A 13,655-nucleotide genomic window follows, 5' to 3' on the forward strand; every position below is an offset into this window, starting at 1 on the left:
GGTCAGTGACGGCTGCCATGACCTTCATTAGCCTCATATTGAGCTGCACAGGAAGTGCTTGTTGACAGGAAGTGGTTGCACACAGGAAGTGCTCATGCATAGGACACGCCCATCTGCACATGAAGTGCTCATCTGGACAGGAAGTGATTACACACAGGAAGTGCTCATCTGCACAGGAAGTGGTTGTGCACAGGAAGTGGTCGTCGTGCACAGAAAGTGCTCATCTGCACAGAACGTACTTATCTGCACAGGAAGTGCTCGTTCACAGGAAGTGCTCATCTGCACAGGAAGTGCTTGTGCTCAGCACGAAACAGTGTTAAGAGCCTCAACTTGGCTGCTCTTCAAAAGTCCATGACCAGTTTACTTCATGTGCTTTAGGGCTCTGCTGATGATGGACAGTCGTCACACGTCCTTCCTGCTACTTCCATTCAAATTCAGTTCAGCTTTTATGAGGCCTTTCCAGTTCAGTTACAGTGCAGGAAACGTCTTCGGCGGCCGAAGGACAAACTACACTGTTCTGTGCTCTAAATACAACAAACATAAAACACATTAAGTTCTTTACAGTATGCCAGCCTAATTCTGATGTCCCAGCTGTGAAAGATAGACATGTTGAATAAATGCTTCTGTCTATTGATGGTTCAAGGTTTTTTATTGTGATTTTCTAGAGATATGCACTCAGGACGAGCAGTGCGCATGCGTGCTGACCCATTACATTCAGAACACACGTTTAGTCATGGTCAGAAGTGTTTATTTTCTCATCAGCAGCGTTCATAAGTGTACAGCTCTTGGTTCTGGTTTGGGAAGCATCAGTGTGGATATTCAGTATGACCTCCTGCCTGTGCTTGGCCAGAACTGCTGCTGAGGATCCAGTCCTGCTTTCAGGACCGTTTTATTTTGTGAAGAAAAAATATGAAAGACACGTAAAGCTTACGAGCCGATAAATCACACTGGCGATCGTGCTGTTCACCTCAGTTTATCGTGTGTTGATATCTCATTGACCAGGACAGCGTCCGCCCCGGAGGACGTTACTCGACTCATAGACATCTCGTCACTCTTATATAATGACGGAGAAATGAGCTTCATGCTCCTGGGATGGGCTTCAAATGCCGCAGCATCTGTTGCTTTGTGATCGTGATTATTTTACAATGCTTCAGGAAGTGAGTGGGTCAATATTGGGCCTTTGCCAGAGAAATATGGCAAACCCTAACCGAAGCCAGATCCTGCGCCGAGAGAGGATGCTCTACAGATGGAGCGTTAGATAACAGAGATCTGGAGGAGAGATCTGCCTCAGTGTGTGTGTGTGTGTGTGTGTGTGTGTATGAACGTCTGAGCTCTGTCTCCGGTGTGAGCTCCACTGATCACCAGATGAAGGGTTAGGGTTAGGGTTAGGGTGAGAGGGGTCGGCAGGGTCACAGGCAGTGTGTGCTTCATCAGGGAGGGTTTGGAGGAAACACTGAAGCTTTCGAGTGTGTTTGTGCAGGCGGAGCGAGACTTATTCCCCATCCTCTCCATCTACAGGAACAGGGAAGCTCATCCCACATAAAAATCAATATTTAATGTCAACATTTTATTAGGATTTTTTTTCTCTTGTTCTTTTCTAATATGAGCATAGATGATTCAGTGCTCACTTTGTGTGTGTTATTTTAGTGTGTATTGTGTTGTTTGTGGCTCAGCACGTCACTTGTCAGATGAACTTCAGATCTGTCAATCAAACTGCTGTCGTCGTAGCAACTGATTGGAAAATAACGAGACAGAATCTCACCTTATGGTTCCTGTACTGCCATATTACATGTGAGAGAGAGAGAGAGAGAGAGAGAGAGAGAGAGAGAGAGAGAGAGAGAGAGAGAGAGAGAGAGAGAGAGAGAGAGAGAGAGAGGGACTAGTGAAGAGAACAGCTGCAGCAGGAAGAAGGACAGAAACAAACGAAGATTTGTTGCAGAGAGAAGAAAAATATGGGTGAGGAGAGAGAGAGAGAGAGAGAGAGAGAGTTAGAGACAGTTTTAGTAGTAAAACAGTTTTTATTACAATCAAAAATAAAACATTATTTTATGACATCATTCTACATTAAGAAGAAAAAAAAAACCATGTACATACAGAAAAACCCTCTTTAAACTTCTATTCATACAGAACACCATACAATACTCCTTAGCAAAGAGCAAAAATGGTGTCCCTTCATTAACAGAACATATTACCATAATACCAGTACACCATTTCATTTCAAACAATGACAAATTATTCATAGCCTTGAAAAAATGTAAATCTATAATTATTCTTTACTTGATTAGTTTGGACAAATACATACATCTTGTCCAGAAATTTTATGGGGAAAATGCATAGCTTTTGGATGGAGGGAAGCCTCGTCTCCCCCTAGAAGGGATTGAGTCGTCGGCCTGATGTGTGTGGCTTATGATGAGGAGGCACTTTTCCTCTGAACCCAGAGCAGTTTTAAATAAATGAGCGGCCAGCGTGGAGGAGAATTTCTAATGTGGTTATATTTAGAGCTCATTAGTGCGGCCTGGCTAAATGACGGGCTGTTTTAAAGTGTTCTTCATTAATTACACAGGATCCTCCATCCTGATGAGTTCTGGATTCTCAGAACCGTATTCAGGTCAGAGATCCACACAGAGTTTTATACAATGGTGACAGTCGGGTTGAAGACTTCAAACTTCACGTGTCCTCACAGAGAGAGAGAGAGGGAGAGAGAGAGAGAGAGACAGACAGACAGAGAGAGAGAGAGAGAGAGAGAGAGACAGACAGAGAGACAGACAGAGAGAGACAGAGAGAGAGAGTAGCCGGAGGACTGAGCCAGCGCAGTTTCTCAAGAGCGGCTGCACGAGCTCTGATGATGTCACAGCTGTTCCACGATTGGCCACAAATTTGCATATGAAGGGGGAACCGTACTTATCTGAGTCTGTGTAATCTCGCTAATATTGGGAGTTGTTACAGTAGGCTTGTTTGAGATGCGCCTTGCCTCGCCTGAAATCTAGTGGAGAGCAGGAGCTGCAGTGAGAGGAGGAGTGAAGGCCAGCCGGACAGATCTCGCTTCTCGCAGTGGATCAGACACCTGTGAGATCAAAGGCGGATATTGCGGGATTCACAGGATTCACAATACATCACGGTTGTTTAAACCAATGAGCATTCAGACTGCAGAATCCGACACGTGCGCCTTGCAGTCGTGAGAGTTTTTTGACCTTTTGTCGGCATGACATCAGAGCCAGGCGGACCGCTCTCGGACACATCTCTAACCGGCATGCATCTCGCACTGATCACCGGTGACCGGTTCTGCACAGATGTTGCTCATCTCAAACAAGCCTAGTGTGTTTAGCGGCGGAGATACAGGTGTAGTTTGGATGTGTTTTTGGTTGGAGCTAGAGGTGTGTTTAGGGGTGGAGCTACAGGTGTGTTTAGGGGTGGAGCTAGAGGTGTGTTTAGGGGTGGAGCTAGAGGTATGGTTTGGGGTGTGTTTAGGGGTGGAGCTAGAGGTGTGGTTTGGGGTGTGTTTAGGGGTGGAGCTAGAGGTGTGGTTTGGGGTGTGTTTAGGGGTGGAGCTAGAGGTGTGGTTTGGGGTGTGTTTAGGGGTGGAGCTAGAGGTGTGGTTTGGGGTGGAGCTAGAGGTGTGTTTTGGGGTGTGTTTAGGGTGGAGCTAGAGGTGTGGTTTGGGCTGTGTTTTGGGGTGGAGCTAGAGGTGTGGTTTGGGGTGTGTTTAGGGGTGGAGCTAGAGGTGTGGTTTGGGGTGTGTTTAGGGGTGGAGCTAGAGGTGTGGTTTGGGGTGGAGCTAGAGGTGTGGTTTGGGGTGTGTTTAGGGGTGGATCTAGAGGTGTGTTTAGGGGTGGAGCTAGAGGTGTGGTTTGGGCTGTGTTTAGGGGTGGAGCTAGAGGTGTGGTTTGGGGTGTGTTTAGGGGTGGAGCTAGAGGTGTGGTTTGGGGTGTGTTTAAGGGTGGAGCTAGAGGTGTGGTTTGGGGTGTGTTTTGGGGTGGAGCTAGAGGTATGGTTTGGGGTGTGTTTAGGGGTGGAGCTAGAGGTGTGGTTTGGGGTGTGTTTAGGGGTGGAGCTAGAGGTATGGTTTGGGGTGTGTTTAGGGGTGGAGCTAGAGGTGTGGTTTGGGGTGTGTTTAGGGGTGGAGCTAGAGGTGTGGTTTGGGGTGTGTTTAGGGGTGGAACTAGAGGTGTTGTTTGGGGTGTGTTTAGGGGTGGAGCTAGAGGTGTGGTTTGGGCTGTGTTTTGGGGTGGAGCTAGAGGTGTGGTTTGGGGTGTGTTTAGGGGTGGAGCTAGAGGTGTGGTTTGGGGTGGCAGAGGCACATTTGTGTTGGAGTGTGACCGTTTAGATTGCAGCCAGCATTAGATCGTGTTGTGTGTGTGAAAATACACACATTCATTGAGCTCAGCATGTGTCCTTATTCATGTGTAGAACACATTCATTGTTTCCGTTTCATTCTCTCCTGCGAATGATAAGTGTTAATGGAGTATGTGTAAATGCCAGCTGTCTCATGAATTCATACATCTGGGATCTGTAATGACGATCACACATCATCAATTAATGCGTCTCTCTGGCAAATTATCAGTCAATTTGTGTCTCAATGTTCAGGGTGTTAAACTGCTGTTAATGAAAACTAAAAACACTTTGCTTTCACACTGATAGTTTTTCTGCTTTTTAAACCGTCTTTTGGGAATCACTCAGTTTTCCGTCTTCAAATCCACCCCTCAATACTATGATATCAGACATCCAATCAACTTCAAACATATTAAAGAAAGATTCAGTGATCTTGTGATTTAGATTTTCCAGAACACTCTTTACACAGTAAAGTATTGTTTAGACTGCTCTACTGCCTCAAGAGGTTCATTTGGAAACTGCAGACTAAAACAAAATAATCAAAATAAGATGCATAATGTCAAAATATGTCAGGAATATTTTATGTGTTCAAGGTGTTGGTTTATTTATGAAATTCAGCGGTACATCATTGAAGAAAGAATATAACATAAGAAGAAGGGAAGTGCTTTATTTTTATGCCCCAGACCTGCCCAGACTTTAGCTACATATTTTCCAAGATGGAGTAATTGCCTCTCAGGCAGAGCTGGAGTCTTGAGCTGTCAGTAAACACATCATCCCTATATAATTGAACACTTTCCTGTAGTTTTAATAGCACATTGTTTCAAGGGCAAGTGGAACAGACCTTGTTCATCCTTCCAGATGATATTTTCGAGGGGAAATAAGTCTTATTTGGCTTATTTTTGTGTGAGGTTTTCTTAGGAGAAGTCAAACTTGTAAAAAATAAATGCTCCAGCCTGTAAAGCCCCCGACTCAACTCTTACCACAGCTTATTGCAGATGGGGAAGGTCAGGACAGAAGGAGCCGGACTCTCCTTCATGTTTGTATGGACTGTGAGTCTAAAGCTTCTCCGTGTGATCGAGATACATTCTCCCGTCTGGACACAACAGAGTTCGGTGTTCTGCCTCCCTCTCTCTGATGACCAACCCTTTGATGAGCCCCGTGCCCACCTCTCTGACCTCTCTGACCTCTCTGACCTAGCCCATGCCCACCTCTCTGACCACCCATGTGAAATCAATTAGCAATAACAAATATTCATCATGAATATTTTACGTAATTGTTCATAAAAAACACACATTTTATTTCTGTAGTTCTCAAATCCATATACTGTATATTGCTGAAATGAAATTCTATAGGTTTGCCAAATGATTCATTGATTAACCATTAAGATCATTTGGACTAAATAATAGACAAATGTATTAAACTAAAGAAAAAGAGAGGCAAATCAAAATTTGGAAAGTAAGAGCTATATGAAAGGCAGCTATATGAAGGACACAATGTAGATGAAACGCTTATTTGTGTTGTTTGTTAGTTATTGAGACTCGTGGTTGTGCTGCGTTGGCGGGATATCAGGAGTTTATTCAAACGTTCTGGACGTTTTGTGCTTTTTGCTAAAAGAAGAAGTGAATATGGACAGTCTTTACAATTCTCTCTCTTTCTGTTCAATTTCATTCAATTCAATCTTTCAAATCAAATCAGTTTTATTGTCATGGCAATTAAAATATAGTATTGAAAAAAGGCGAAACATTTAGATTATTGTGTGTGTGTGTGTGTGTGTGTGTGTGTTTGCGCAGGTGAAGCGAACAAGAGCTGCTCTCATTTCCGACTCTGCAAGGTTGAATTTAAACCGTGGGAATTTTGATGAAATGTAAACCTTCTGATCATTCATCCAAAATCCAATTTCTGCTTGGCATGCTGCCGGTGACTGCTGTGAATCTGGGATCATTATTCTGCGGGAGAGGTTCAAGGGAAGAAAAAAAATGAATTGCTGGATGAGATATTTGCATGGCTCTCTGCTCAGAAAGCTGTCTTCCCTCTCGCTGTGTCTGTCTCTCATTAACGCTTGTTCCCTGAGAGATTAAGTCTGTCCTGTGTGTGTACACACTTTATTAGGTACACTTCTCTAAAAGTTTAGTCCCCACAACAGCCTGAATTCTGCGTCTCTAACCCTGACATCTGACTGTAGATCCTCTGGGTCGAAGCGGCTTCAGATGGTGAGCAGGACAAACAGAGACTGACGACAGACAAAATTCTCGCTCATCACAAACAGCAGAAGCTTTCTGATTTTTTGCTAATTAGACTGCACTATCAAGAAAAAATGCTTTGTCAGAGATTATCTTTATCCAGACTGATCTCATGAAATGGTGCATGTATGACATATGTATGGCGTGTTTATGAACGGCATTGACTTAACGTTACATTACTGTATAAATATATGACCTACCCCAACCCCGTCACTGGGGTTAATAGCATTTATGAGTCTTCCCCTACCATCCTATAAATATCGCTCCCCAGATGTAGATCTACATTTTGCTTTGTTTCGCTCAGACATTTAACGGCGTAGACATACACGCATACACGCGGATAGCTCAAAATGCGTATCGATGACACCACTTGACGTGTATGTTTACGCAAACGTCATGATGCCCTGTTGTCAGATCTGAGAACGAGTCTTTGCCTGCTGTGTTTTCATGTTTGTTCCAGTGATGAGTCTAATAAAAGACTGGTGCTCCAGTCAGAGTATACTACAGATCTGTGGAGAAACATCACACACACACACAATTCATCCTCACCTAATAATTACAATAAATGATCCGTTATACTGATATGCATGAGGCGTCTCGTCCCGTTGACCTTTCCATCAGTTTGGTCCTCGTGTGTCCATCGCTGTGAGCTCCGCTGCCGTGGGGCTAGGGTTAGGCTAGGCTAGTTGCTATATACGGCTAATGCTCCGCTCGGGGGTCTCTTTAAGACATGTCAGGACTGAGACAGAAAGGTAATTGCTCTCTCTACGGCTGCTGAACATCACAGGCTCCGGCTGGGCCCAGAACTGAGCCTTCCGAGAGGAATCCACTTCTGAACATGTTCTTCTGTTCCCGTATGGAGCGGAGCACATCTTCCTCACCAGTTTAATTGGGTCCCACTGATTCTGTAAATTAGCAAAGGAAACACACTAAGAACAAAGATTTGCCAACCACTGGAGAAGGTGCGCTAAACCCAGCTGGATTACACTGTTTTTCTGTTGGTTGTTTTCTTCACGCTTGTTAGTCTGCCGCTTGAATCTAACCCACATCTAACACTAAAAAAAGACCTGACGCATTGATGTGCATCAGAAAGCAGATTCACAACGGTTTTCTAACCACCACACTCACTTTCAAAGCAACTATACCATAACCTTGGTTGCTCTTTTTCAGGGGATACAAAAAGCCAGTCAGATGTTTCTAATGCTCTCGGAAAGATCTTCAGCCTAACGAATGCTTTCTGTGGCGCAAACAAAGTGACTTCAAAAGCCGAGGGGTAACGTTTGGCTGGAACCCTGTGTTGGCCCATCGAGCGGATATCGAGCCAGCAGACGCGCTTCAAAGGCCTGGGTCTCTCGACCCTAAACGAGCCGCACGACCTTCTCCAGCTCTCTTTCATCGGCCAGAGGATGTGACCCGACACACACTGCCATCAAAAGCCTTCTGACGGGTTAATGAGAGCGTTTTAAATAGCACTGTTAGCATCTGCTCATTAGAACCTTCACATCGATTCATTTATTTTAATTAGAAACCTCCTCCAATAGTGTGCCTTCAGTTCTGAGCTGAACATGGACACACACGTGTATCCGGACCGTGTGAGGCTGTCTGTTGTCAGAGCCTCCTGGAGCGGTGTCAGCGCCCGTCTCAGGTACACGCCGCTCTATATCTCTCCCACAAAGCATCGGCTCCAGCTAATCTCCTCTGAGAAAAGGACAAATAATGAATGCGTGTCTGTCTAATTAAAGAGCTCAGTCGCTCTTGGTCACGCTTGATTACGCCGGCGCACTCGGAGAATAGATGTGAGCGCGGGCTCTCCAGAAGCGCCTGACACAGCGAGGACGCAGTGTGTGAGACAAGCCCTCTGACATTTCTGTGCTGATTAACTTTAAAACGCTCAGATTACGACCCGATCCCTGCACTTCCTGCCGCCGCCGCCGGCGTTCTCCAGCGCGACTCCGACCGCGCCGCGCCGCGCCGACTGAAGGCGCTAACCCTTCCGTTACTGTGGCGTTTCAAAAGGCACAAACTGATCATAGCACATTAAAGGGATAGTTCTCTGAAATGAAAACTTGCCCCTAACCACGTCATAAGAGGACATCTTGAAGATCGTTCTTGGAGACTGACTTTCTCTGTATGGGCAAAAAACTCCACAGATGTTCCACAGATGAAAGAGGGTTTGAAACTAAATATCCCTTTAGGAGAGCCAAATATTTGGTATTAATTCTGCAGAATAAACGAACAGCTCAAATTACATCCTAAAAGCAAGTCTCCTTTTCAGCATGTCAGCAGTTTAATGAGGATCTGAGCATCGGCTTTCTCTCATTAGAGACGCTCCTGCGCGAGCCGACTTCTTATGTCTACAACGCTTTAAGGCTGGATGGATTGTGCAATCTAGTGTCAACCTCTCCTCTATGACGACACGAAAATAATGACGTCAGACGGACCTGTCAATCACATCGCGGCCATCAGGCAGCTTATTTTGTGCTGTTTTTCAAAAGTGTGTGTTTGCTAATGAGCTTCCTTAAGAGGAAATCTATGGGAATCCCCTGTGTAAGCCAAGGCAACATAATTAACTTACAGCCATGATTTAGCCCTTTTAAATGAGCTCTCTCTTTTTTCTTAATTATTCCACCTGCTTTTAACGTCCCGCTTGTCCTGCGAGGGTCCGTCTCCGGGGACTCGGGGTGTCAGCGCGTCCCCTTAATGAACACGTTGGTTCCCCTGCTAGCACACCTCCCGTAGGTTAGCGGCGGCCGTGCGCGCGGAGAGCTTCGTGGAGGGAGAACTCTATCGACTTCTGCAGCGGCTCGTGTCACGTAGACGTCTAGCCCCGTCTCTCCCTGCAATGACAGGCCGTTCTCCAGCGCTTCTGTGTAATTAGAGCGAGCGACGAACCTCCAGCCGTTAGCGAATCCAGCCATCTTCAGGAAGATGCGGTCAGAAGCGCTCCATCAACACCACAGAACCAAACCAAACTCAGATCTGGAGGAATTCCCCAAACTTATAATTAAGCAGATGTGCACATGGTGAGCGAATGGTAATTAATCATGATTACTTTAATTACGCATTGTTTTGTCAGTAATGAGGACATTGCTCGACAGTGTTTTTTCCTTCAGACGACGACGACAATCCAGCCGACGCTGCCCTGGATATTAAAAACGTCAATCTTTCTCATGCAAATAAGTCTGCCTCATTTCCAGTTGGTGAACTTACAGAAATGATTTTTCTCACTCTTTCTTTGAAGTGAAATTTTCTTCCCTTGTGAAGGAAATGGTGTGATATGATCTTTAATTAAGAGATAGAGTAAATGTCCCCTCGCTGTGGCACGAAGAAGTGTGTTGTTTCTGAAACACCACTCGTGTCGAGACTTTATAGAGGAAATCAAAACGAGGCACTTGATTGTTTTAATTGAATGAATAAACGTGAATGTCAGTGTCTGTGCCTCAACAAAACACACAAAGGCCGTCAGATAACAGACGCTTCCACTCCAGAAGTCTACAAGAAGATGTTAGCCGGAGATTATAAATGTTTGGAGTGCTCCGAGGGAAACCGTCTCTCTCTCTCTGGAAATCTCAGCTGGCCAATCAGATGTGAGCGCCACACATTAGCCATCTGTTCTCTTTGCTCGAACATTAAAGTGAAAGCTGCCACGTTCAGTTCTGCCCTTGACAAACTTCACTAACTGAAACCCACGCTGCCGTGATGGAGGATCTGAGCGAACACCTGGCACATCAGAAGACCGCGCTCGCTCTCATTAAACTCAACAACAGCCCAGCTAAGATTTATGCTCAGTGAACGCATGAATCTTTTTAATGGAGGTTAAACGTTGATCAAATGTGGAATAATGTGTCCATACAGAAGGACAACAGGAGGAGTGATGGAGAGATATACAGGAGGAGCATGTGAGGGATGCCGACACACACACACACACACACACACACACACACACACACACACACACACACACACACATTCACAGGGGCTCAAACTGCCACAAATACTCTTGCTCTTCTACATGTCTCAGTTTCTGTGAGCGAACTCCCTCTATCTGGGTGTTGAACAGAGTCTGTTTTACATGAAACTAAATAATCAATGCATATTTGGTGGTGAAAAGGCTCATTACAGTAATGTGGGGGATTTGCCGGTCACACTGCGCTTCTGAACAGCTGACACACTCATCGTCATCTGACTTTAAGCCTCTTAAAAACGCTTTTTCTAATTGATCACTGATAGGAATGAGATCCGCTAGTTTAGGACCCTGACTGATGGAGTGTGTTCAGTTCTAACCAGTGTGATCGTACTTGTCAAAGACAGTTGAGAATGACTGTCATTTAGGATTTAACGTTTGTTTATGCATTGATATCAGACACAGATGACGGCATTGACACGTAACTGATCATCTGTGTTGTCTGTTTTCCTGCACAGCGCCACTGACTGACAAGCCGCCCAAGATCCTCTTCCCGTACGAGAACAAGCTGAGCGTCATGGAGATGCAGACGGGTAAGGCGGATCTGTGAAAGTGTGTGTAGACTCTGGCTTTAGTGTGTGTTTCTGCGCTCCGCTCAGATGAATGTGCTGTGTTTGATCACCTGTGTAATGTGTCAGAATTGCACCTTTGTAAAACAATAGAGCTTTTATGTGCTGCATTTCATGGTCGTTTATGGCTAAATGAGTGTCAGAGACACTGACTCGACTGAGTGAACATGAATGATGCCACTGTCACAAAGACTAACCCCTGGAAATAACGAGCGCTGAGACTCGAGTGGAAGTGCAGATCAGCGGTGAAGGCGTCTAGAAGAGTTAGTCAACCATTCACATTTATTTCTATAGCACTTTGTTTCAAAGCAGCTTTACAGAACATCATGATCGTAATGTTTATAATATCTCTATATATATATATATGCTTTACAGTTGCATTTAACAGATTAGAGCTGTACATAATACCAAATATCTTTAGCAAAGAATGAAAAACCTCTGTGATCTCCGGATAATGGAGAAAGAGGCAATGCCAGGGGCCAGTTCTCCTCTAACTATAGTCAAAGTTTACTGTATTTGGTATATATATGTTACTCCATTGATTAAGTAGATGTTGTTCATCTGGAGCTCAAGCCGATCGATCGCCATCAGGAACCCTGAAATATTCTCACTGAAGAGAAGTGTCTCTAAGATGCAGAAATGAAGCTGTCAGTTCAAAAACATCTTTGAACTTATGTTTTCTGGCTTGATAATAATGAATAAAAGATCTATAGTTGTACAAACGTGTCTCAGTCCACGTCTAGTGGAGTCTCTTTGGCTGCTGTAATAACCAGAGCGCTGTCGTCCTCAGCCGAACCCGTGACCGCGGGCGACCCGCTGATGCGATGAGGTCGGACACTCGGGCACGAGAGACGGCCACCCAACACGGCCTGACTCACTCGCTAAATGCCACCCGCCTTTCATTTCCATCTGAATGCACCTCTTGAGAATCCAGAGCAATGTGCAAGCACGGTTGCCAGAGACTCAACAAGAACCCTTTAGGCAAGTGGGTCAGCAGTGGATTGGTGGATTACTTTAGCGCTGGACGGTAAAGTTGTGCTTCAGAGCGGTCAGGCCTGAAGATGTTGCTTATAAACGCAGTGTAATAAGAGTTTACAGTGTTTAACCCCAGAGGGATGTAAAGAAGGCTGGCACGCATGACACTATTGTGGTTCGTTTATTCTTCTTGCCATTTGCAATTCAGTATGAATATATTACAATTCTGTATAGTAAACACAAGAAAGAAGCTCTTCCTGTGTTAATCCGTCTGTAGTTGTGTTGAGATGGTGTTCAGATGAAATTTTTTTTTTAAATTTGTAGTTAGCTTAATGTGCATGACATTTCGCTTAATAATAAAATGTATTTTGGAGTAAATTTTCATGCAATTTTATACATATAATGTCCTGGGGACAGAAATGTCACCCTTTCGGTAGAATGGCTCTTCTAGTGTTGAGATGGTGTTGGTTCTGGTGCAGCTGAGCATCTTGATGAATCAAAGACTGAAACATGAACTTTAATATCATAAGCGTTATTATTATTTCTGGAAAAGCCTACGTGTTGTTAGTTTTTTACATTTTTTATTTATTTTTGCTTGGTTATCTTTGGATGCACAGTGAGACGACTAAAATGTAATCAAATCTGAACTGTGAAATTGTCAGTATTTTTAATGGAAAACATCTTTACTGTAAAATAAAGAAAAATATTTGCCAAAATTTGGCAGCTGAATTTATCATAAATAGAATTTAATCATATTTTACAGCATGTACACTTTTTTTTTAAATGGCATATTTCGCTTTAGTTTTAGTTTTGTTTTAGTTTGTTTTCTACATTGCAAATCAGCCTGATATCATGTGCTAGTGCGCAGAATTACAGTTAATCCTACAACTGCGCGGACACGAGTCGATTCCCCGCCCCACGGTTCCTCGACCGCTGCGGTTTGGTAAATGTCACAGCTGTGAGGCGGTACAGCAGATCAATATTACATCATTTCTCTCAATTAGAGAAAGCTTATCGTTACTCTGAGGAAGTCTTATCTGTATTCAGCTGAGCTTTCCAAGTTACAGGCCAAGAGTTACATGGCAGATAAAAGGCCAGCTTGATTCCCTCAGATAATACAATCCTCATCTTAATGAATCGACATTGGTCAGCCTCCAGAAACCTTTAACTAGCTGTAGATTTATTTGCACACAATGTTGAATTGTTTTATTGGTAGCCTACTTTCGTTCTGCTGTACATTTGGGGACTGTACATGCTTTGTATCTGCTGAACTTTTATATATCTTACATTCTGGGAAGTAAATGTAAAAGAGGATACTGCCGATCCCTGAATTATCACTATACTGTCCTGTCCATTGAGCTTTAAGATTTAAGCACTTTAATATGTTTTAATCTTCTTCATCTCTTTGAAATGGATTTATCTTTGAACGTGAGCGCCGACGTCTCTCGATCAGTTCAGAGCAAATAACAGGCTTTATTAGTCTTCTAGTGTCTGTTGTGTACAGGATCCACTGAGCCTGTTTGTATTGATTGGGAATGATGATGATAGCTTTCCTAGAAAATGGAGGAGCTGTTGATT

The 13,655-nt window shown here is 44.1% G+C and overlaps 1 protein-coding gene across 6 annotated transcripts in view; it reads left to right on the forward strand.

Annotated features, from left to right (window-relative positions):
* il1rapl1b (interleukin 1 receptor accessory protein-like 1b) overlaps nucleotides 1-13,655 on the forward strand; it is a 113,379-nt gene that overhangs the window by 64,771 nt on the left and 34,953 nt on the right. For all 6 annotated transcript variants that reach the window (XM_039664211.2, XM_039664213.2, XM_039664212.2 and 3 more), the window contains exon 6: nucleotides 10,992-11,066. In XM_039664211.2, the coding sequence (XP_039520145.2) occupies nucleotides 10,992-11,066 (75 nt within the window). The remainder of the gene's footprint in view (nucleotides 1-10,991; nucleotides 11,067-13,655) is intronic.

The sequence above is a fragment of the Pimephales promelas genome, chromosome 21, assembly GCF_988280905.1.
Source record: "Pimephales promelas chromosome 21, fPimPro1.hap1.1, whole genome shotgun sequence".
NCBI lineage: Eukaryota > Metazoa > Chordata > Actinopteri > Cypriniformes > Leuciscidae > Pimephales > Pimephales promelas.